We start from the raw sequence: 23,798 nt of genomic DNA, 5'->3' as shown, positions 1-23,798 counted from the left end.
AGGTGAATGACCACAACCTGCGGAACTGTCTGCACCAAACCTTGCTGGAACAACATGGGTAGGAGCCCATCCCAGCGCATCCCCGGTCGGCCAAACCACTGAACCATGGCCCACTGATTGAGGCCCAGCAGAGAACCACAATGTGACTTCGCAGCCCTATGGCCCGCCCAGAAGACCATACTATGGCTGCAGATTAGGATGCGCATCTGCTTTGTCCCAGTCCAGCAACCTGCGCAAAACAAAATAATTTCAAACAGTTAGGGTCCTGGACCTCCAGGCTTGCCAAAAGGGCGAATATAACCCTTATATGCACCACATTTCCACCTTCCAATGGCCTGCAGCCTGGCCTGTGAAAACCCAAGACCTGCTGCCGTAGAAGCAGCTCCAATCCTAAAAAAGCAGGTCCCGAACCCGAGGGGTCCACTCCCAAGCCCAGAAGCGCCAGCTTAGTAAGTGCCCTAAACAGAAACTTCATGAGGAGAGACACCCCCCCTCATGAATAAACAAATAACCTGGACTTAAGCCCCTGCCCCCCCCAAATGTTGTAACGCCCTCACAGGGCAGATGCCCGGGGCTGGGGAAGTGGACAAAATCACAGTCCAACTCTTGTCCTGTTGGTCAGTCTTGGACCGTCATAACCTGATCATAGCACCGTCCCCCTCAAAACTAACATCTGACAGCAGGAAGGCATGTGAAGAAGAGTCCAGCTTGGACCCAGCAACCACCTCCCCATCTGAAAGGCTCCAAAAAACAGTGTGAGAGCCACTGCGTGAAACAGCTTTACCTTGTATTGTGACAAACATATGTCACCCATTGGCCTAACAGGCCCATCAAGAGGTCGGGTGAAAAAGGGCAGCGGGGATCAGGGGTAGCAAGAGCCTCTCTAGCTAAGGATAGGCCCAAAAGGATGTTATATTGTTCTTGCCAGTTTATTTTTTAATTATTCTGGTTTTATGATTGTTTTTTAATTATTAGAAACAGTTTAATGCTATTTTAAACTAGAGTTCATTTTTAATTATATCTGTTTATACTTATTCATTTATGTATTATATGCTTTTATTTTTGATAGGTTTTTAATTGTATGTGTCTTTTATCTGGAAGCCGCCGTGAGTTCCAATCTGGAAAAATGGCGGGGTATAAATAAAGTTAATAATAATAATAGCCCACCCTAAAGCCCTCTGCATGGTCCTGAAAGGCCCCAGTCTTGGCCATAAAGGAAAGCCCCGCCAGCTTACCTTGCAATGTCCTGGCCAAGAGGCCCTTCCTCCTGCCTTCCACCAGGAATTCCAGCAGGTAACTCACTGGAATAGGCCACTCTGGCATGTAGACCCTGCTGGCCCTGAACTGGAGCTCTCTACCTGCTCTCTGATAGCTGGCAAGCGTGCTGGGAGCAATGGATAGGTTTATGGCCCTCTCCGACTCTGCAGTTGAACCACCAATACATTTTCATATATGGACTAACTTTGATTCCTTTGCATTCTGGATTTTGCAGCTTGTAATGGAGTTCTGTGGAGCAGGATCCATTACAGACCTTGTGAAGAACACAAAAGGAAATACTCTGAAGGAGGACTGGATAGCGTACATCTCCAGAGAGATTCTTAGGGTAAGGAAATTAAAGCACTCCAGTGTATTTTTATTTAAAACAGACAAGATTTACGCTCTGAATTAATTTTCAGTAGGGCTTGGCAGTGATGTCCATAGCTTTAACCTTGTGACATGACAAAGGAATGAATGTTAATCATTTTAAAAATAAATAAACTTAAGCTACCTGGTAGATGATTATTTTAACATAGGCTGTGTGCATTAGAAATGAAAGTTTGTGATGTGATTGGATGCTTCACTAGTAATGTAAAATATACTTATGAGAGTAGGTAGCAGCCTAAATACCACCAGAGAATTTTCCAAATGGCTAAAGTATAGTCAAAATATACAGCCAAGAACTTCTCGCATCTCTATCTGAAACTCTGCAAATTGCGATGGATATTAAAATATAACATGGGTTTTCTTCGTCCACTCCACAGGGCTAGTGCAGCGTGGTGTTTGAGGCATGCAACCAGGTGGTAGATCAATAAAAAGGACTGCATGCTGGTGTTTCTTGTTTACTTTGGCACAAGTGATACTTTCTCTTTTTTTGGTGGTTTCTTCTGTAACATAGGATTGAGATTCAAATTTAGAGGAGCAGAAGAGAAGGCAGTTCAGTTTTAGCACTCTCTGATTGTAATGGCCCAAAACACTTCCCTTTGTGCTCATTTTCTGGGACAGTTTTTTGGTACTAAATGAAATGTTAGGATAAAATTTGTACTAATATAGGAACAGCCCAAGCCTCTGTCTCACCAGTGCTCAAGTCTGAATGTGTGATTATGGGTAGAGCATTGTCTTGCTGCTTCCTTACTTTCAGAATGTGGATAAAGCTGTGCTTTGTGCACCTCCAATATTAGGAGCTTGTTGATTTATGTGGAATCCTGCCTCAAAGCTGTTTAGAAACCGGAGCCTCAAAAATAATTAAATCCTTTTTATTTTAAAACCTACCTGTGTGCCCAAAATTGTACTTTTGTACGACCTGGGACACCAGGGTTCGAATCCCCACATAGCCATGAAGCTCACTGGGTGACCTTGGGCCAGTCACTGCCTCTCAGCCTCATGAAAACCCTATTCATAGGGTCGCCATAAGTCGGAATCAACTTGAAGGCAGTACACACACACACAAATATACAAATCAAGATTACATTAAATTTAAAAAACAACTGTCAAAACAGTATTGCCTAGCCCAGGTGTGGCCACCTTTTTGGACCAGAGGACTCATTTCAGATTTTGAGAGAAGGCTGCGGCGCCAGTCACAAAATGGCTTCCATGGGGATGTATGAACCAAAGGAGGAGGTCCCTTCATGAATTATGTATAAAGAGACCAAGTCATGGGCTAAGGAAAAACAAACTTAATGCATTGGTATAAAGATATACGTACAATAAATAAAGTACAAAAACAAATTTCTGGCTTCTGGCCACCTCCCTGTGGAACTTCAGTGTCCTTTTTAAGAGACATATTGATGGGATAATCATTGCCTGGGAGAATTGTTTTTTGCCCTGAATTTTGGAATGCTACAATGAGTTTAGTGGGAGAGTCAAGTTTGACTGCCATTCACTACACTAGATTCTTCCTATGAAGCATTGAAACAGATACATAATCCAGAGTATTCATCAACTTTTGCTCTATTGTTGTAGCACCTACACTTTGGAATTCCCTCCCCTTAAATATTAGGCAGGCACTATCTGAGTTATCTTTTCGACATTCCTCTTTCAACAAGCCTTTTAAGTAGAGACCTTATTCCAATCTGCATCTGTGCTGGAATTTCTTTTTAAGTCATTTTTAAAGCTTTTTTTAACGTATGTTTTTAAAGCTTTTTTAAAAGATGTTTTGTTTTAATATGTTTTAAAGTCTGTTTTTAAGATGTTTTAGAGTGTTTTGTTTGCCGCCCTGGGCTCCTTCTAGGAGGAAGGGTGGGATATAGTTAATAAATAAATAAAACAATAAATAAATATAAAATATCTACTTTCATAATGAAATTGATATTTTTATTGTTTCATACTACTTAGGGACTGCGTATCAATTCTGTTACATTTAGGCTTCCCACTGCTTGTACAATTATTATCCGGGTCTACATTGTTTTGCATTCTTTCTGAATATTACATTATTTGTACCTTATTTATTGTACATTAATCTTTATATCAATACATTACATTTATTTTTCCTTGGTCCGTGGCTTGGTCTCCTTGTTTATGCCGTGGGGATGTGGCATATCACAAACACAGAGAACAGTCATGGTGAAGCTTTTCTCATAAATGTATTTCAATACTAGTAAAGGCTTGACCTGTTGAATTTCTGCCTGCCATATAGCTATTAAAGGCACAAGACATGCGTTTTCCCCCTATGCCAACCTAAACCAGAGCCTAGGCTGCCATTCAGTTACCAGGAAGTAAGCCCCATTAAACAATTAGATACTACTGAACAGATATGTATACCATTAACTGTATAGCAATTTATTAATGAGTCTCTGGTCTTCACCTCCTGCAATGCAGGAGACATGCCTTAAGCCTCTTTGCAAAGTTTTCATGTTTGCCTTTTGAGGGGACGGGGATTCTTTAACATTCACCCACACTTTCTGTATAGTAGTATTTGCAGAAAATAATTTCTAGACACTACCTGAACCCAGCACAGGAAAGATATATCCTGGTTGCTAGAAAAGGAAGGGCAAACTATAGAGATTACAAGGACTTAAAAAAAAACAGGAAAAGCGCATTAAAGAGAAGGGAAAAGAGCAGCTCTTTTGGACCCCAGGGAGTTCAGTGTCTGAACAACTCATAGCTCTGACTTAATTCATTGGCTAATAACACTGACAGGCAGCCAGGCGATCTCATTTCACATAAATAATTTAGAAAGTTGCCTACATGTTTTGCTCCATAACTCGCTAGGAGAGCTAGATACTTTTTTTAAAAAATGAAAGCTTAGATTCAGGGATACCTGCTAGGGGCCTCACTGAAGGCCTTTGTGAGTGCAATAGTACCTGCAGGTTAGTGACCTGTACCCCATCCTGATAAATCCATCAAGCCCACTCCAAAATATGTTGATGTAGAAATGCCTTCCTACAACTAAGGAGCATCAGTGCCTGGGAGGTCTCTCTTGGGACGGAAATTATCAGTTGTGTTTTCCTGAACCCAGCTAACAAGCAACTTTGCCTTTAATGTTGAATGCTTACAAAGCAGAGCTTTACCCACAGTTCTTCCTGGCAGAAAGGATTGGCCCCAGATCATTTAGGCCTTTTAAAGGACAAAACTGACAGCTGGACTCATACCTGTAAACTAACTGGCAGCTACTGGAACCTTATCAGTACCACTGTAATATGCTAATAATGGCCTGTTTCCACAAGTTGACCTGAGGTTAGGAATGTATTCTGCATCATCTATGATTTGTTTTTTTACCTTTTTCCAAGGGCAAGTTTTGACACTTGGCTTGAAGTATCTCCATTAAAATTAAGTTTCGTGAAAAGAAAAGAAAAAAACCCATAGCAGTTCAAGTTGGTGAAAGTTATTGGCCTAGAAACATTTACTAGCCTGTTTACACATACTGATACCCAGAAGAAAAATGAAACAACTTCAGCAAAGCTCAGTTGCCAGGAGACTGTTGTCACTTGTCCCAGGAGACTATCTTTATGGAATTTCAGAGTTGTTCATTCATATAACTCTGTACTTAGTCAAAATCAAGATATACATTTAAGTTCTAAAAGTTCAGTAGATGTCCCACAAGACCCTAACATCTCTTCGAGCAGATCTGCATGTTACCTAATGTGGGGGGAAGGGATGGATGAATGATTCGTGTTTCTTGTTCCGTGGACTGCTTGGGAACTTACAGACAGGGGAAGGGGACATTTCCAATGCAGTCCTAGTATGTGCATTTCTCTACAAGGGGAAGTAAATGAGTAACACTTCAGGCGTTACAAAAAATTGCAGAGAAGAGTAAGCATGAACCACTTGCACTTCCTATTCTCCTCCCCACTCCCATGCATCTGGTAATGGTCAAAGATCCTAACTATACCGAATAGATTTATATATTTTCTCATCTGCCTAACAGTACAAGCTAAACGAAAGGAATGCATCTAGAATTCATATTAACTCACTGTTATGCTTTAAGTTTGTCACAATCAATTTGTATCCTCCTCTGGAGGCTCAAGGCAGGTAATAACATGCAGTAGGTAAAAGTGGTAAACAGTGTTCCTCCTTGCTCCTTATGTCACATTTCTTAGTCATTCCTTAGCTGAACATTTCTTGCTTTTTAGTCTTCTCTCATACAGTGAGTCACTCCATATTCCTGGCAAAAGTGCATTGCTCTGTTTTTTATATATTTCCAGTACTTCTCCATAGCTTCCATGGGTGGTTTCATTGTCATGCTACATTGTGGTCCTTATAATATTAACTCTAGCTAGGAATGTGCTATAAATGTTGTCTATTCTTAAAAGAACCTAAGCACAGCTGTTGTGTTTCATATCTGTAAAACGTGTGCACAGCCCTTTATAGCTGTATAGTATTCTTTACTACTAAAGTCTATGTGGGTGGCATGTTCTTAAAACATCTAAAGTTTATCATGTTGTATTATGTTGGGTGTGTGTGTGTGAAGAATCCCAAAGGCATCTGGGCTACAGTATTGTTTTGTGAAATAGTTGCACTGAAATGGAGTTAAGGACTCAGTCTGGTTGCAAATGCAAAGGGGAAGAAGACCCTACAATCTCTTTTATTTAAATGCAGGGATTGGCACATCTCCATGCCCATCATGTGATTCACCGGGATATCAAAGGGCAGAATGTATTGCTAACAGAAAATGCAGAGGTGAAACTGGGTAAGTTAATTAGTTGGTTCTACGCATTTTGCTTTGTCACTGCTGCTGTTCTTCCAAGCAGCAACAGATAGCATTAGTTATCTGGCTGCAGAGAAAATATAATTTGAACAGTTAAAATTATCAGCTGCTGATAGTTCTCAAGCATGATCTGGAAGGTGGTGTGAATGTTTAGTGGAGTTATATTCTTGTTTAGTGGTGAGGGAGCAGGCAAGAAAGAGTTGCATCCTCCAACTTAACAGGCAGGGCCAACCAACTTTTAACATCCACTTTTAGAGAGATGTTCTCTCCCTTTTCAGTTTTAGTGTCTCCCTTCTGATGAAGAAAGAGCAGAATTGTTGTGCCTGAAAATTTTAAAATGGCAGTGGTTGCAAATCTATATTTTAAAATAGGTTTTCTTTCTTCTCTCCAATAATGGTTAGCCAACATGAAGATAAACTATACAGGGTATAACTGGTCAATTTCTGCAGGTGCCCTTGTAGTAAACATTAAGCTAACAGGCTTCAGCTGTCTTTCTGTCCTCTACCCACTTCCATTTGGTGGGAAGGGAGTGTGTGTGTGTATGTGTGTGTGTGTATATAGATATATCGCACTGTAAGCAAGGAGCTACACACAATGGGGTAGCAAGCATGGTGATGATAATGAGGAGTCTTTTAGTGCTGCAAGTGTAGGAGCCACACTTGGACAAAGCTGCTGCCATGGATTTGGTGACCATTTTGGGGTTCAACAGCACTCTTTGCTAAATTGTAAAATGAGACTTAAAATGAATCCTTGGGAAATAAGTGTGGACCCCTCTAAGCCTAGATCCTCGTAATCAATCAAGATTATGCTCTTCATTCCAGATTTTTTTGAAAGTGAAGATCTCAAACTTTATTTAAAAGATGAACAACTTGCCTTCCAGCCATAAACAGCATTCAAGGATGTCTGCAAACTTCACTGAAAACAATTAAAGCAACAATACATACAAATATAACATCAGCATAGTTGGAAAAAACAGCTCAGCCAGTTAGTATTAAAAGCCTTTGCAAAAAGAATGAACTTAACCTGCAATTCAAAAGGCAGCAATGTTGGCACTATGTGAATCTCCCTGTCCATTCCCTGGAAAGGGAATTCCAGAATCTAATTTCCATCCATGTCAGTGTTGGGTCTACAAAGAATCTGGTCACACAGTAACTATTGTGGCCAAACTGTAAATAAATGGCCAGACTGTTTTCTTCTTTTGTTTTAAGGACACTGATTCACTTCTAGATTCCAGTGCGGCATTTCTGTCTTGACCCTATTCAATCTCCACTTAGTTTCTATATCTCTTACCTGACTTTAGGGCACTTTCAAACTTTTCCCAACGTAAAGATACTTCTTGGGTGGGGTGGTGGTAGTTGTGGCTGGTTTCTCTGCTCCATTGAGCATTCATTCTGCCAAAAAGGACTAGTACTACAGCTTGTATATTATTAAATAGTACTTTTGATGCTTAGGTTAGTTCCTGTGTCAGAAAGGCTTTTGTCAATCACACATAATGCTAAGCCAAACTATGACTTAGCACGAATGAGGAAATGTGCAAATTTCCGGAGAGGAGATTGCAGACATAGTCATTTTGCTGTTGTGCTGTGCTAAGGTGTGGTTGTTGTCTGGACCCACTCTCATAGTTTAGTTCTCCCAGGTGAACCATGAGCTGTAAACATAGGGCAAACTTTGGCTACAGCCCATGGCTTATCTAGAGAGAGCTAAACCAAGAGCCCAGATTCAAATGACATACTCAGTAAATCATGGCTTAGCACAACAACAAAACGGTCAGGGAGAAGCATACTGGCTGCAGTCTCCTCTCAACGAGTCCACACATTTGCTTGTTTGTGCCAAACAATGGTTTGACTTAACATTATGTGCCAATTGGGACAATATGTGATTTGGCCCTTAATTGTACTGTCCTTCCTTACAAAATGGAAACATTTATTTGGCTTTGTGTATTTAGCTAGATAGGAAAGGTTCCTCTGTGAACAATGTTCTTGCAGCCCTTTGTTTAATATGAATGCTACATTTGCATGAGAAATATCTTGCTAGTAAACAGGTGATAACTGTTGAATATACTGACAAGCTGAATACATTAATGGAGCATTATCTTCTAAATGTTCATTTTAATTGATCACCTGAATTGTCTAACCCTTCATATGTAGCTGAAACATGTTGTCTGAGCATTTATTTACTTTACAATAATCTTGGAGACCTCATTTCAGTGCTTTTTATTATTTTTTCTGTTCTTAATGTAGTGGATTTTGGTGTTAGTGCTCAGCTGGACAGGACAGTTGGTAGAAGAAATACCTTTATTGGAACGCCTTACTGGATGGCGCCAGAAGTTATTGCCTGTGATGAAAATCCAGATGCTACATATGACTACAGAGTAAGAGAAATAGTAACATAGTTATTAAGTTGTATGTTCTACTGGCCATGAGTTGTGTACACAATTTTTGTATTTATTATTAATACTCTATCAGCAAGACATGACTCCTCTCCCTCCCCCATTCCTAAGAAAAATCTGTTTCAGTTTATTAAGCAGAGTGAAAAGCAGCCACTGGTTATAACCTGATAAATTAATGTGCACTGTATAAAGCTTGATAGTGCATTGCCTACATGGAATACTTATAAGTTGGAGGGAGCATGAAATGTGTGACAATCTAAATATACTTATAATTTCTGTTATATTTCTTCTGTGGATTCATGCAGCTTTCCAGAGCTTGTTTACATGCAGTGAAGTAAATGCATGTGAGTAAGTCTCTACACATTTTTATTTTGTTTTATTTATTTACACAAGAGGCTCCTACTGGGAGGAAGGGCGGGATATAAATTTCATACATACATGCATACTTCCCCCTGCCCCACTTCATGCAGTGCTTTCAGTGTAGGAAATGTGACGGTGTCCTTAAACAGAGTTGCCGTTTTCCTTCCCCTCCCCATTTTTTCCTTCTGTGCTACTTGCATGAAATTGGAACAAGGGCCACTTGTGGTCCTAGCGACACAGGCTACGACCCCCTGGTTTAGATGATACCCCACCCCATTTCTCCTTCTGCCAAAGGAGAATGAAAGTTCCTCTTTTACTTTGCAACAAACTTGGTGTTTTGGTTTTAGATTTTGGTTTGTTTTGGTTTGTTCTAAGAGGAAGCTTTCATTCTCGCTGAGTGTGAAGAGAAGGAAGAAAGGAAAGCATGAGTGCCTGACATTCATTGACACCCATTCCCATTCACCTGTGCCATGGTTTAGGCCTTTGTCTGAAATGGGTCTTAAAGAGGAAATTACTGTTACAATATGCTTTGTCCTTGTTGATTTTTTCCCCTCTGATGAACATCAGTAGCACCAACGAACATCAAACTTGAAGGGCTATCAAGGTTAAATTGTCTCATCTTGTAATCTGTCTCCTCCTTCTCTCCCTTCACAGCTGGGTTCCTTCTTAAAGCAGCTTTTTGGAAATCTCAAAGCACCTCTTAGCTTATTTTAGAGCCACCACAGCAGAAAAGAGAATAAAATATTTAATCTTCATTGCTAGGAGCAGTGCATTAATCTAAATAAAGAGCTAGTTTGGACTCTTGAAAGCCTTCATTGCCTTTGAGAATAAGACTAGATACTATATTTTTAAGTATATCATAGTGCTGTGAAGAGTGGTGAATTTTTCACAATATATGTAAGAAGGAAAGACAGCAGAAGTGGACCAGAAGTATTACACAGAGCTTGGAAAAGTTACTTTTTTGAAGTACAACTCCCATCAGCCTAATCCAGTGGCCATGCTGGCTGGGGCTGATGGGAGTTGTACTTCAAAAAAGTAACTTTTCCAAGCTCTGGTATTACAGAAGAATAAATTAATAGGTAATGATAAATTGTGTTGCATGTTGTGTTGCATGTTACTTATATAGAGGAGAGGGGAAAGGAAAGAAGTGATGGAGGTTGGAGAAGATACTGCTGTAAGGATTAGGTCAAAGGTTTTGTGGAGTAGGGAAGAGCATGCGGTGGCTGTGATTTTCCTGTTACTTCAGTGTTGGGCTTGGATTATTTGGAGCCACTAAGAAATAGCCTATGGTTAAGTCACTTTAGACTGAATATGACATCATGTAAAGAACCTGCCTGTCAAAGAGAGGTAGGCACGTCACATGGTGTTGTCCCGCTTTCCCATTTCTTCCAATGTCTGGATATTTAGGAGCGAATATTGGTGGTGTCTGGCATTATTGATGGGTATGGTATGAAGGTACATGAGATGACTAGTTTGCTGAAAATAAGCAGGTCTGAGTCTGGTCAGTGCCTGAATGGGAAACTTCCTGAGAACCTTGTGTACATCACCAGTCAATTCAAAATTGCCAAGACAGAATCTAACTGGATAAAGATAGAGGGGCCAGCTGAGGGACTCTTGAGTTTCTCAAAGGAATCCAGTTAACTGTTTATACATCATGTGATATGTGTTTGTAGTGTTGGAGAAGTTCCATACTTTCTGTGAAAACAAGACCAGGAGCAGACTGTGGTACAGAACTGGTCATACAGAAAATCAGAGTACAGTTAAAGAACAACAACAAAGCAATCATAATGCCAAAATACAATTTAAATAGTATCCCAGAAGAATATAAAGATCAAATAAGAAACAGATTTGAGGCTTTAAACTTAGTTGATAGAGAACCAGAAGAACTATGGATTGAAGCCAGAGACATTATCAGGGAAGAATGCAAAAAGACAATACCTCTAGTTAAAAAGAGAGAAAGACCTCAATGGATGACTGACAAAACTCTTAAAATGGTTAAAGACAGAAGGAAAGTAAAAGCAAAAGGAGATGGGAACCCTAAATGCAATAATACAGCAACTAGTACATAGGATAAAGAGAACTATTACAATTGTTATTGTATAGAAATAGAAGAGGACAACAAAAAAGGTAGAACAAGAGCCCTATTCCAGAAAGTTAAAGAAATTAAAGGGAAATTTAAAGCAAGAGTAGGGATGTTGAATAATTAACAGGGGAACACACTGACTGACCGAGATGAAATAAAAGGAAGATGGAAGCAATACAATGAAGAACTCTATAAAAGAGATGCAAAGATGACAGATTCATTTACGGAGGAACCGTATGATGAAGAACCAGAAATTTTAGAATGTGAGGTGAAAGCTGCTCTTAAAATACTTGGAAGAAACTCATCACCAGGAACAGATGGCATATCAATAGAGTTGCTACAAGTTACTGAGACTGAATCTGTCCAAATTTTGACAAAAAATTGTCAACAAATATGGAAAAGAAAACAATGGCCCACAGACTGGAAGTGTTCAATATATATTCCAATTCCAAAGAAAGGGGATCCTAGGGAATGCAGTAATTATTGAACTACCGCCTTAATATCCCATGCAAGTAAAGTAATGCTCAAAATTCTATAACAAAGACTCGTACCATATATGGAGCAGGAAATACCAGATGTCCAAGCTGGAAAGGAAAGAGGTACCAGAGATCATATTGCAAACATATGTTGGATAATGGAATGGACCAAGGAGTTTCAGAAGAAAATCACTCTGTGCTTTATAGATTACAGCAAAGCCTTTGATTGTGTAGGTCATGAAAAACCATGGAATGCTTTAAAAGAAATGACGGTGCCACAGCATCTGATTGTCCTGATGCGCAACCTATACTCTGGACAAGAGGCTACTGTAAGGATAGAATATGGAGAAACCGATTGGTTCCCAATCAGACAGGGTGTGAGACAAGGGTGTATTTTATCATCCTCTTTGTTTCTATATGCAGAACATAACATACTGAAATAGGGATTGGACCAAGATGAAGAAGGTGTAAAAAATGGAGGGAGAAATACCAATAATTTAAGATATGCAGACGATACCATACTACTACCAGAAACCAGTAATGATTTGAAACTAATGCTGTTGAAAGTTAAAAAGGAAAACACAAAAGCAGGACTACAGCTGAGCATCAAGACTAAAGTAATAACAACAGAAGATTAATGTAACATTAAAGTTGACAATGAGGACATTGAATTTATGAAGGATTATCAATACCTTGGCACAATCATTAACCAAAATGGAGACAATAGTCAAGAAACTGGAAGAAGGCTAGGACTGGGGAGGGCAGCTGTGAGAGAACTAAAAAAGGTCCTCAAATGCAAAGATGTATCACTGAACACCAAATTCAGGATCATTCAGACCATGGTATTCCCAATCTCTATGTATGGATGTGAAAGTTGGACGGTGAAAAAAGTGGATAAGAGAAAAATCAACATTTAAAGTGTGGTGTTGGAAGTGAGCTTTGCTCTCCTCCAAGTTCCGACTTATAGAGAGGCTCGGAGGATGGTTACCAGAACCAGGGCCTTCTCAGTGGTGGCCCCTGAATTGTGGAATAGTCTTCCCGTTGAGGTGCGCTTGGTGCTGACATTGCTATCTTTTCGGCGCCAAGTTAAAACCTTTCTCTTTGCCTCAGGCATTTTAGCTTAATATGTTCAATTTGGTTTTAGATTTGTGGATTTTTATATATATGTTTTTGTACCAATTTATGTGATTTTATTGTATATACTTTCTGTTGTACACCGCCCAGAGAGCTATGCTAGTGGGGCGGTATAAAAATTTAACAAACAAATAAATAAATAAATAAATACATGGACTGTGAAAAAGACAAATAATTGGGTATTAGAACAAATTAAACCAGAACTATCATTAGAAGCTAAAATGATGGAACTGACGTTATTATACTTTGAACACACAATGATTCACTAGAAAAGACAATAATGCTGGGAAAAACAAAAGGGAGTAGAAAAAGAGGAAGGCCAAACAAGAGGTGGATTGATTCCATAAAGGAAGCCTCAGAGCTGAACTTACAAGATCTGAACAGGATGGTTTATAACAGATGCTCTTGGCGGTCGCTGATTCACAGGGTCGCCATATGTCGAAATCAACTTGAAGGCACATAATGATGACAACAACAGCAACAACAGTGTTTTAAACCCATGCTAGACTCGTATATCATCCTCTTATCTCCCCTTGCCCCAACTTCCATTTCATCAGCTGGCTTTGGGGAGTTAGTCCTAGAAGGAGACATCCAAGGAGAAGGATGGAGAGAGATATTTCCTGTGATAATGAACCTTTGGACTCCTGTTTGGACCAGTGACATAGCAGAATGGGTGATGGTGTTGTATTGGCAAGGAAATAAATGTGATTGGGAATATTGGGGGCAATGGTTGCTGTGGAAACATCAGTTCCTTCATGCACCTGTTCAAAATTTTTCTGTACAGTAGGGCCCTGCTTTCCGGCATTCCGCTGCGGCTTTCAATTGGGAAATTCCCTATTTTAAATCCGATTTTGCCGTTTTGCGGCATTTTCACGCGACACGACCCATTAAAGTCAATGGGTTCCGCTTTATGGCGATTTCTGCTTTACGGTGGGGGCCTGGTCCCTAACCCGCCATATAAGCAGAGCTCTGCTGTATGTGGTGCCCTCCAGATGTTGTAGATTACAGCTCCTTTTACCAATGGCTATGCTGACTGGGCTGATTAGAGTTGTAGTCTACAGCATCTGGAAGCATTGGCTACCCCTGCTGTATTCCAGAACAGTTTCTTCCATGGGTCCTCAACAGCTGCTTTGACAGAATGGTCCCTTGAGTTTATGAGATACTGGAATGGGATTGCAGGAAATGAGCCCCGGTGCTTCATGATATGCTGAAGGAGGTAAATTGTGGCATAGATACTGTTATGAATTTGCAGTTGTTATAGCAGTGAATAAAGCCATCTTCTTGGTTGTCATAATGTTCTCAAATTGCCATCTAGTGGGTTTCTTATGGGAAATCAGTCTTGACTCCACCCAGAGAGTATCTCCTTTCTATTATTGCTATCAGAGACAATTATATCTCTTACCAGCAACAGTATGTTACAATTGTTTCTATCTACCAAACATCCAGAAAATATTTTCCTTTTATGTGTCTTGTCATACAAGATGGAATACTTGATGGAATACTTGGGAATCAGAGCTTAAGACAACCTGGTCCATGGAAAAGCAGCAGTATCAACAATATTCTTGCTTCCTATAATTAGAAATTCATTGTTAATGGTTTTGGAACAGAATAAGCAACATATTGGCAAATGATTACGACCTCTCCAGAGTCTTCCTCTTGAAATGTGTATTTTAGGAGTTTTCTCTGAGATTAGCTTTGCTCAATCTTTGCTTTCTGTTCACATCAGAAGCCCTCAATTTTGTTTGGTTTCTATGTAATTACATGTTCAGAGCTTCACCAAATAGCAAAAAGCTGTTGACTAAAATTTTCAGAAATCTTACTTCATGAGAAGGGGAGGACATGTACTTGTTTGAGGGCCCAAGTGTAAAGAAAAAAACAAAACAAAACATATGTGATATTTGTTTAAATCCAACATAGCCTTAGTTTGAGTTAACAAAGACTGCATTTGGCTACAGAAAACTGCCTGCATAGGTGCTGCATACTGTTATTCATAAGTCAGTTTAAATTTTAGTATATGTGTATTGTTTTTCCCAGTCATAACAAGGTAAAAAGAAAATGTAAGGGTTTTTTTAGAAAGCTAGAATGTGATTCTAATCTTCAACATGCAGTACATCAGAGACTGACAGACAAGGAATAAAGGATAATATGTTTGCTAACATGTGGTCTCTTTTTGTAGAGTGACCTTTGGTCATGCGGCATTACAGCCATAGAGATGGCAGAAGGTGCTCCCCGTAAGTGATATGTATCCATTTTCTATTTGCCTGATTTTTTCCTATTTGAAACCTGTATTTTGACTTATTCTTTGTAACCTAAGCTTACACTTCAGATTTTTGAAAGCACAATGGTGATTTTTTCTTCTCTTGGGTTCCCACCCTACCTCCTTTAGCAGCATAAAAATAAAATCCTATAAATAGTAGTGCTTTTTGCCAGATAGCACTGTGCCAAACCATTCCTTTGTGATTGTGTTAGGGCAATAGAAACAAAACAATAGGTGAAACCTTGTATTACAGGGTTATTGAATCCATATAAGCTTTCTGATGAGAAACATTAGATTTTGCAGTAGATACAAAGCAGCAGTATCAGTGCATTGTGTTTACATAACTTTAAAGGAGAATCTGCAGTGGACAGTCTCAAGTCTGGTTTTTATTTTTCTATCTCCAGATTCTATGGGTTATCTGAAATGGCAACTTTCAAAAAATGCCTCAGAGCAGAGAATGAAACAGATCGCCTTTAGGGTCAGGTGGTAGCTCTGTGTGTGATTCTGACTGACGGTCAGTTTCAGAGTTATCAGGAAAATTAGTTCTTGCATTTTATGTTGTTTGTAGTCTGTCATTGTTCCTGTGGCCCCTTTTGGACAGACAGACAGACTTGAGCAGAGTTCTCCATGCTCTGGTAACTTCCAAATTAGGTTCCTGCATGGGCCTGCCCTTGAAGACGACTCAGAAACTTCAACTGGTCCAAAATGTAGCAGTCAGTTTATTGGCTGGAGTTGCTTTTAAAACTTGTGTAACCCCTCTTTCTAAAACAGTTGCATTGGTTGCCAGTTTGTTTCTGGGCCCAATTTAAGGTGCTCACACTAGTGTTTAAAACCCAAATGAAATGTGTTGAGATACTGCCTGCTTCCCTACAGACTCTCTCCAGTGTTAAGGTCAGCAGAGGGGGCCTTCTTGATAGTTCTGCCCCCCTCAGAGGTTTGGGTAATGGTGGCCTGGGAGAGGGCATTCTCTGTGGCAGTCCCTAAGTTGTTGAATTCCTTTCAAAAGAGGAACTGTACACCGTTGTACAGTTTTCAACAAATGCTAAAGACACACCTCTTTACCCCAGTCTTTGACACCTGAGATGTATGTTTTCAGAACCTATTGTATTCTTGTGATTGCGATTTGTTTTAATTATTTTTAATATTGAATTTTAAACTTTTGTAACCCACCCTGGGAACTGCTGGTGAAGGGCAGGTTGTTTGTTTGGAATTGTGAAGTATCTACAGACACCAAATCAGAAAAAATGGATAAACTGAGAAAGCAATACTTTTTTATTATTATTTCTAGCCCTCTGTGACATGCATCCAATGAGAGCCCTGTTTCTTATTCCCAGGAATCCTCCTCCACGGCTAAAATCCAAGAAGTGGTATGTGGCTGCTTTAATGTGAAGTTTTGTTTTTGTTGTGACAACCTTTTTTTCTTTCACAGGGCAGAATAGCCATATGTGGGCAGAATGCTAAACCATGGTTTAGTGCTACATGAATTAACCTTGTCTCTTCCCAGGCTTCTATGATCCCATGCTGCTTGCAGGAGGAGTTCAGAAGTTTTGACTATCCCTTAAATGTGGCTTATCAGTATGTCCAAACTAAGGGTTGTGATTTAATACTTAACTATGGTTGGTTTCATAACAAGCCAAGTTCACATCATGAGTTATGAAACTGGTTTGTTGAAACAAACAATAGATTAGTGTTAAGACATGGTCCTTGGTTTGAATGAAATAACAAGGGAAAGAAAGCAAAAGCTTTCATTTTGCCTCCAGGTAGGCAGGAAGAATAGGAAGAGGGTAGCAGTCAAATCCAGGAGGATGCCAAACATGTTTATGCAGTTCTAAATTGGGTTTAGTTTTATGTCCCAAAGTGGCCATTGTGTTACTTCCCAAGGCCTTAAAAATAACTTTCAGCTGTCTGAAAATTCTGCACTATTGAACCAAAACCCGAACTGAGAAGTGCCTAGATTATTTCTGAGTTCTAAGGGTAGGACAAAAAAGAGACATTGTTGATAGAGCAGCTTTTAAGGTGACAAACTGTGCAGCCACTGAAGGTGAAAATGTCGGTTTTATGCCCCATGCAAGTTCTTAATTTCTCACACAAAATAGAATAAGGGAGTGGCACAATGTCATTGACTTCTAGCTTTCATGTTGAAGGTATTTGTTAAAATTCATTAGATCTTTCACTATAATTGTAAGCAATGCATAGAATAGTTATCCCACTCACCAGATGAGATAAATGCACTAACTTTATCAGATTATATTTTTAAGCACAGCTAAAAATGTATAATTTTGTCCACTAATAACTACGTAACTACTTACTAACTACGGAAAGGTGACTGTAGTTATGTTTAGGAATGCAGGGGGGGTTGTACTAACATTTTCAAGCCTTTACACAAGAATTTTAAAGAAATTAAATAGAACTGTTCCTTTGCTGAATTGTATGTATGAGTGCCTAATGCTCACAAAGATCTCTTGATTGATTGATCAGCTAGAATGGGTACTTGTGCCAATTTAAAGCTATTTCCTCACAAAAAAGGGCTCTTTAAACCAGGCCCTTATTTACCCTTTACTCTCTAAAGTTGTGCAGCACTGTTTTTATTTATTATTAAGCTAGAGCAAACGAAGAATGATTTTTTACTTGTTCCTATACATTTCTTAATGTATCCAGATATATACACACATAATAATTTGCTTTTCCTTGTGAAGTCATTGTCCTCAAAATTTATATTGCATTTTTGTGACTTAGCCAAGTGTGTTTATCAGAGTTCAGTCCTGCCAGTTTTTAGGATACAAAGGATCCTTGCTAAATAAATGCTGATCTTGCCAAATGACTTAAACATGTGCAATTTTATTTTTGCTTAGGTCAAAAAAGTTCTTTAGTTTTATAGAAGGCTGTTTAGTGAAGAACTATATGCAACGGCCTTCTACAGAGCAGCTTTTAAAACATCCATTTATACGTGATCAGCCAAATGAAAGACAAGTCCGAATCCAGCTTAAAGATCACATAGACAGAACCAGGAAGAAGAGAGGAGAGAAGGGTATGTGATCATTTTGAAACTACAGGCACAGTTTGTTTGTGTGTGTGGTAGTAGTAGCACTGTTTGTTTTAGAGCAGCTACCATAACTAGGTGCTGTACATAAAATTAAAATAAACACATATATTCTGTATTACATTCTAAGGAGCAGATTAGATGTTCATTTAATACATAGTGTGCAGCTACATATCTTGTTTTTTCTTAAATAATTACAGGTGTGAGTGGGGTTATTCTTACTGGGATGATGGGGTGTTGTGTGGGGAGGCTTATCTTTTCAGTCCCACATGGTGATCAGAACAGAGATCCCAACTTCCTGTGTGGCTTTGCCTCCAGACAAGACGCACAAGCAAAGGAATAGAATGAAAGAGGAGAGGAAGATTTGTTTGACAATGTCAAAGGGGAGGCATTTGCAGGTTTTACATCAAATTGAGACTTGATCATTTTGTTGCAATGGTTATTTATGCAACATCCCAGTGATTCTTGACCTCTGCTGATAGCATGGTTTGCTGTTAATCTCTGCTGTCACAGGTAACTGACAGTAAGAGCAGAGAGAGAGTCCAGATGCACTGAAGACCATATTTTAATCAGAATCAAAAGTGTTCTGAACTAACTAAGATGGAATAAAAACCACTGAACCAGTTTGTCTTCAAACAGGTGGAGAGGGGGAAAACTTTTCTTTACCCATTATCATGAACCAGGAAAAAAAGGGCAGGGGAATAAATTTATTTTTATCAAATAAAATACTATTCCTTCTAATTGTTCCCTCTTTTTAAGTAGTTTAAAAACAACACTTAAAAACAAAACACCGGGAAAAATAAGGAGAAAGCAAATATGAATGAAGGAATACTCATGGGATGGAGGAGTGTTAACAGGTTCAGGAAGTGTTGGGGCCACATGCAGCCCCCAAGCCATAGGTTGCCCATCTGTACTTTGAAAAATGGGTAGAAGATCAGTACTGTACTATGGTATAGTCTGAAGGTACATGAGGCCACTGCTTTGCTGAAACTAAGCAAGTGTGGGTATGGTCAGTGCCTGGATGGGAGACTGCTTGGGAACCATATGAGTGCTGCCTTGGTTTCTATGATGAAAGAAAGATGGGGTATAAATGTTATAAATAAATAAATATTGTGTGTATTAGAAAAGTTAGAAGTTTCCAAGAGCATGCATACCCAATAGGCTGTGAACGTATTTCTTAATCAGCAGTGTCCTCACCTCACTCTTGGAGCCATATGGCAAACCAAAATTGCAAATTGCAAAAGGTGTTTATGGTATGGCAGACCGTCTGCTATTTAGATACATAGTGTCAAAAATTCCACATGAAATAGCACTTTGGATGTCAGCCCCAATATTTATCTTTGACCTCTCCCAAGCACTGTAGCGGTAATTTTGAGAGAGGGCTGAAAGCCTTTGGTAGAGTGAGTTGGAGAAACAAATTGTGATATTGACATACTGTGCATCTAAATTTTTGCATTGAATTTTTGTTTATAATTAATATTGTTTGAAATGTACCCTTTTCATGCTTCTCATTTGGTTGAGTGGTGTTGTAGACTGCAGCAAAAATGTTTGTGTTCTGAGAATAGAGATACACTTAAGGATGGCTTCCAAGTGTGAATAATTTGCATGCATTTCTAAAATGGTCTTCCTAAAATTCATTGGGAGAGTGACCTTTTCACATTACAACTGTAGATTCTAAATTAATGCTAATGAAATTATCTATTATTTTTACCTCAAAAGAACTGCAAAGAGTTCTGTTGATAAAACAGCTTCTGCATTGAACTCATGTGTTCTCTTCAGGATGTGGGTTTAACCATTCAAGAGAATTGTTACGTTTGTTGTCTCCCCCCCCCAACCCCCCCATCCCACATCCACTAGATGAAACGGAATATGAATATAGTGGAAGTGAAGAAGAGGAAGAAGAAGTGCCTGAACAAGAAGGAGAGCCAAGGTAGTGTTTATTTAATTAATGAACCAATAAGAAATGTAGGTGTCAGCTAAAATTCTGTGAACATCTGAACTTAAGAACATAAGAAGAGCCCTGCTGGATCAGGCCAAGGGCCCATCTAATCCAGCATCCTGTTCTCAAAGTGGCCAACCAGATGTCATGGGAAGCCAGTAAGTGGGTCCTGAGTACAACAGTACCCTCTTCCCTTGTGATTCACAGCAACTGGTATACAGAATCATACTTCCTCTGACAGTGGAGGTAGAACATAGCCATCATGACTAGCAGCCATTGATAGCCCTATCCTACATGAAACTAGGGCCTTATTCTTAAAAGGCAGGGCTAGAATCTTCAGAATAACAATGATAGGTGTAGAATAAAGAGTCTGAGTGACAAGGGTGTGTGCTGTTGTATCCTTTGTCATGGACCCCTTTTAGGATTTCCTGCCAGTTTAGAATTGGATGCTAGTATGTGGCAAATGGAGCATTTTGTTTGGGAACAGGAAGCTCAGGTTCCAATCCCAGCTTAGCTATGAAGCTCATTTGCTTTGTCTGGGCCTGGTTCTCCCCACAAGTGAAAATGAAATACCGTTTTAAACTCCAGTAATGAAGGGCAGTATAAAAAAGGTACACGGATATGTAGGTATCACTTGACCAGAAGCAAAGCAGTGGCCTCATTTCCCATTGTGGGGGAAATGTAAAATATTGTTTGCTTGCTCAGTATGAAGATCTTGAAAGATCAGACCATGGTAGCCTGAGGAAATGTCTTGGGACATGATAAACACCTCAAAACATCAAGATACTTGAGACACTGTAATGAATAACCTTTGGACTACTAAGAACCAGGTGTGAGTTGGTAATCACTTTTCTTTAGACTTTTTTTTTAAAAAACAGCTTTTTGTTCATAGTTCTGTAGAAAATTGACTGATGCTGTTTTCTGTTGACTTGACACTCTCTCCACCTCCAATGTAACTGTACATTTTTAGTGCTCCCTGGGGGGAATCAAAAAAAGATGTGAAATGAAAAATTTCCCAGCAAGATATTCAAGTTATTTACTTACTAGCTTTTGTTTGGGTTTTAATAACTCCCCCTTCTCTTCGTACAGTTCTATTGTTAATGTGCCTGGAGAATCTACCCTCAGACGTGATTTCCTGAGATTGCAGCAGGAAAACAAGGAACGTTCTGAGGCTCTTCGGAGACAACAGCTGCTACAGGAACAGCAGTTGCGAGAGCAGGAGGAATACAAACGACAGCTGCTGGCAGAGAGACAAAAGCGCATTGAACAGCAGAAAGAGCAAAGGAGGAGACTAGAAGAGGTAGAAACAGGCCAAGATTGAAAAGGCTACTCTTTTCTCCTTTTGTTAAAAAGGCCAAAGAATACGAATTCTTGCCTCAGGTTCTTAGAAGTTTAGAGTCCCAGAATCAACACCTGCTGCTTAGCATTTGTAATGCCTGCATACTTGGATTGAGGCAATAGGTCTAGTTATCAGGAATAGCCAAGCCAAACAGGAAGTTTTATTTTTATTTATTTGTCTGACTTCCTTTCTATACTGCAGCTTTTGAATTTGGCACTAAAGCCTGATGGCCATCAGACTGTTTTTTCTTAAGTAGTATAGGCTTTTGGGAGAGCCAGTGTGGTGTAGTGGTTAGAGTGTTGGACTACAACCTGGCAGACCAGGGTTTGAATCCGCACGCAGCCATGAAGCTCACTGGGTGACCTTGGGCCAGTCACTGCCTCTCAGCCTCAGAGGAAGGCAATGGTAAACCACCTCTGAATACCACTTACCACGAAAACCCTATTCGTAGGTTTGCCATAAGTCAGAATCGACTTGAAGGCAGTCCATTTACATTTTTATAGGCTGTTGAACAGTAGCACCATAAGACTCAGGTACAAAGCCCACAAAAGAAATGTAAACCTAGGTTAAAAATGCTGAAATTAACCAACATCTGTCTGATGGATTATTCACCATTTAATCTAAACCCACTTGGGGTGTGCTCATCAACACTGGAGCTGGGAGTGAGGATACATCTGATAGCCTACCTCTTAGTCTTCACACAAAAAGTGTAACAGAAACAACTTGAGCCTTCATGTGTATAGCTGTATGTGGAAAGGCTTCCATTTGATCTGGAACCCTGCACGATCAAGAGTTCCTGATTTAAGGAAACCTTCACACATAGATGCAAGAGCTCCATTTCTACAGATGGCTGTGCCATTCATGCAAAGGTTAGGGGCGAGGTGCTCTATATTGATAAATGTAAGGATATTAATGCTCAAATTGGGCTCTGGAGTAATATATATTTATTTATATAAGTTCTTATATAATCATCTTGTCTTAGTTTCATACAAACGGCAAGACTAAACAGACTGAAAGACGTTCGAATAATTACCTGAGAGCTGGTTCACAGACAAGCATTTGTTGACTCTGGCGTTTAGTTATTATGGAGCTGTCACAGACTGAACACCAAACAGAACTTTCATATTGCCAGATACCATGACAATTATTTTTTAATGGAGACATTGGATGTACTAGCCTAAAACTGGCAGAGTGTTTAAAAGTTTGATTTTATTTTGGCTCAGTTTAGATGCCATGGTTTAACTGTGATAAACTATGGTTTATTGGCCAAGGAAAAAGCAGTCCCTCTTTGGCCCTCTCCTTCAATCCTCCTGTGCCCCTGGTTTTGATGACACTAGTTTCTTAACCTACAATTTCCTGTGACATACTAACTTTGGGAGAGCTTTGAGAGCTCTCTCCAAACCAGGATGTGAAAGCATATCATTTTATATATTTTTGCTTAAAGTAGGTACATATGCAGAGGTATACATTATATCTAGGATAGTAAACCAGGATAGCAGTGGTTCAGACAGAATTCTATACTCCTGACTGGGGGCCAGAGCAGAAGAACATAACACCTAGAAAAATACTTTCTGTTTGGTGTGTTACGTATTTCCATACTTTCTGTAGGGTTTTAGTTTCTTGAAAAGATAATATTCTGCATATGTTCAGAAACATTTAATATCTTAGATTATTTTGTGCTCTGCAGAGCAGAAACACTTGGTACATGCTTAGAATGATTCAGTCTATCTCATGGTTTTAAAAACAAAGATATGGCAATATACCATGGAGAATTAAGTATTGATAAGACATGTCATTGAAATCTGTTGCCTTGCTCCCTATTACTGGTTTGACTGATGCAAATTTGACTTGAAAAGCCTTCTGGTTTGAAAAAGAACAGAAAAACCGATGCTTAAGCTATTTTGATTTGTTTTGGCCAGATAACTAATAGTGATTATTAGAAAAATGTTGACTAAGACAAACTATTTAGAGAGAAGAGGAAGCAAATCAGAAAGTGAAAAAAGTCAAGGCTCTTGAGACCTGTGTCCTTAATTCACCTTATGTGTTTCAAATACAGGAAAACAAATCAAGGGAAGTTGAATGAAATGTTTTCAAGATTTGAAGTCCCTTATTACATACTTAAAGGGACTGAATTTTGATGTTTATTTTGGTTAGTGGGTTTAAGGGGAGTATACATGGTATTTTTCATATGATGTTTTGTGACAGGAATTACATGAGTGTTTTATACCATTAAGTATTTTCTGAGGATGTAATGCCAGCACTTTAAAAATATGGACTTGCTTTCCCAGTGTTGGCACTCATCCAGATGGATTTGACAGAGATTTTTGCAGAGTTGCATTGGAAAAAGATATGGAAAATAACATTCTTTATAGAATTTA

At 39.3% G+C, this 23,798-nt stretch overlaps 1 protein-coding gene across 9 annotated transcripts in view; it reads left to right on the top strand.

Moving 5' to 3' along the window:
• The window catches only part of MAP4K4 (mitogen-activated protein kinase kinase kinase kinase 4), a 206,656-nt gene that overhangs the window by 122,381 nt on the left and 60,477 nt on the right, over window positions 1-23,798 (top strand). For all 9 annotated transcript variants that reach the window (XM_061626826.1, XM_061626827.1, XM_061626825.1 and 6 more), the window contains 8 exons: window positions 1,493-1,603; window positions 6,295-6,385; window positions 8,644-8,774; window positions 15,022-15,076; window positions 16,391-16,469; window positions 17,955-18,130; window positions 20,000-20,072; window positions 21,171-21,381. In XM_061626826.1, coding sequence (XP_061482810.1) covers window positions 1,493-1,603; window positions 6,295-6,385; window positions 8,644-8,774; window positions 15,022-15,076; window positions 16,391-16,469; window positions 17,955-18,130; window positions 20,000-20,072; window positions 21,171-21,381 — 927 coding nt within the window. The remainder of the gene's footprint in view (window positions 1-1,492; window positions 1,604-6,294; window positions 6,386-8,643; window positions 8,775-15,021; window positions 15,077-16,390; window positions 16,470-17,954; window positions 18,131-19,999; window positions 20,073-21,170; window positions 21,382-23,798) is intronic.

The sequence above is a fragment of the Rhineura floridana genome, chromosome 5, assembly GCF_030035675.1.
Source record: "Rhineura floridana isolate rRhiFlo1 chromosome 5, rRhiFlo1.hap2, whole genome shotgun sequence".
Taxonomy (NCBI): domain Eukaryota; kingdom Metazoa; phylum Chordata; class Lepidosauria; order Squamata; family Rhineuridae; genus Rhineura; species Rhineura floridana.
This window is presented reverse-complemented; position numbering and strand designations above follow the sequence as displayed.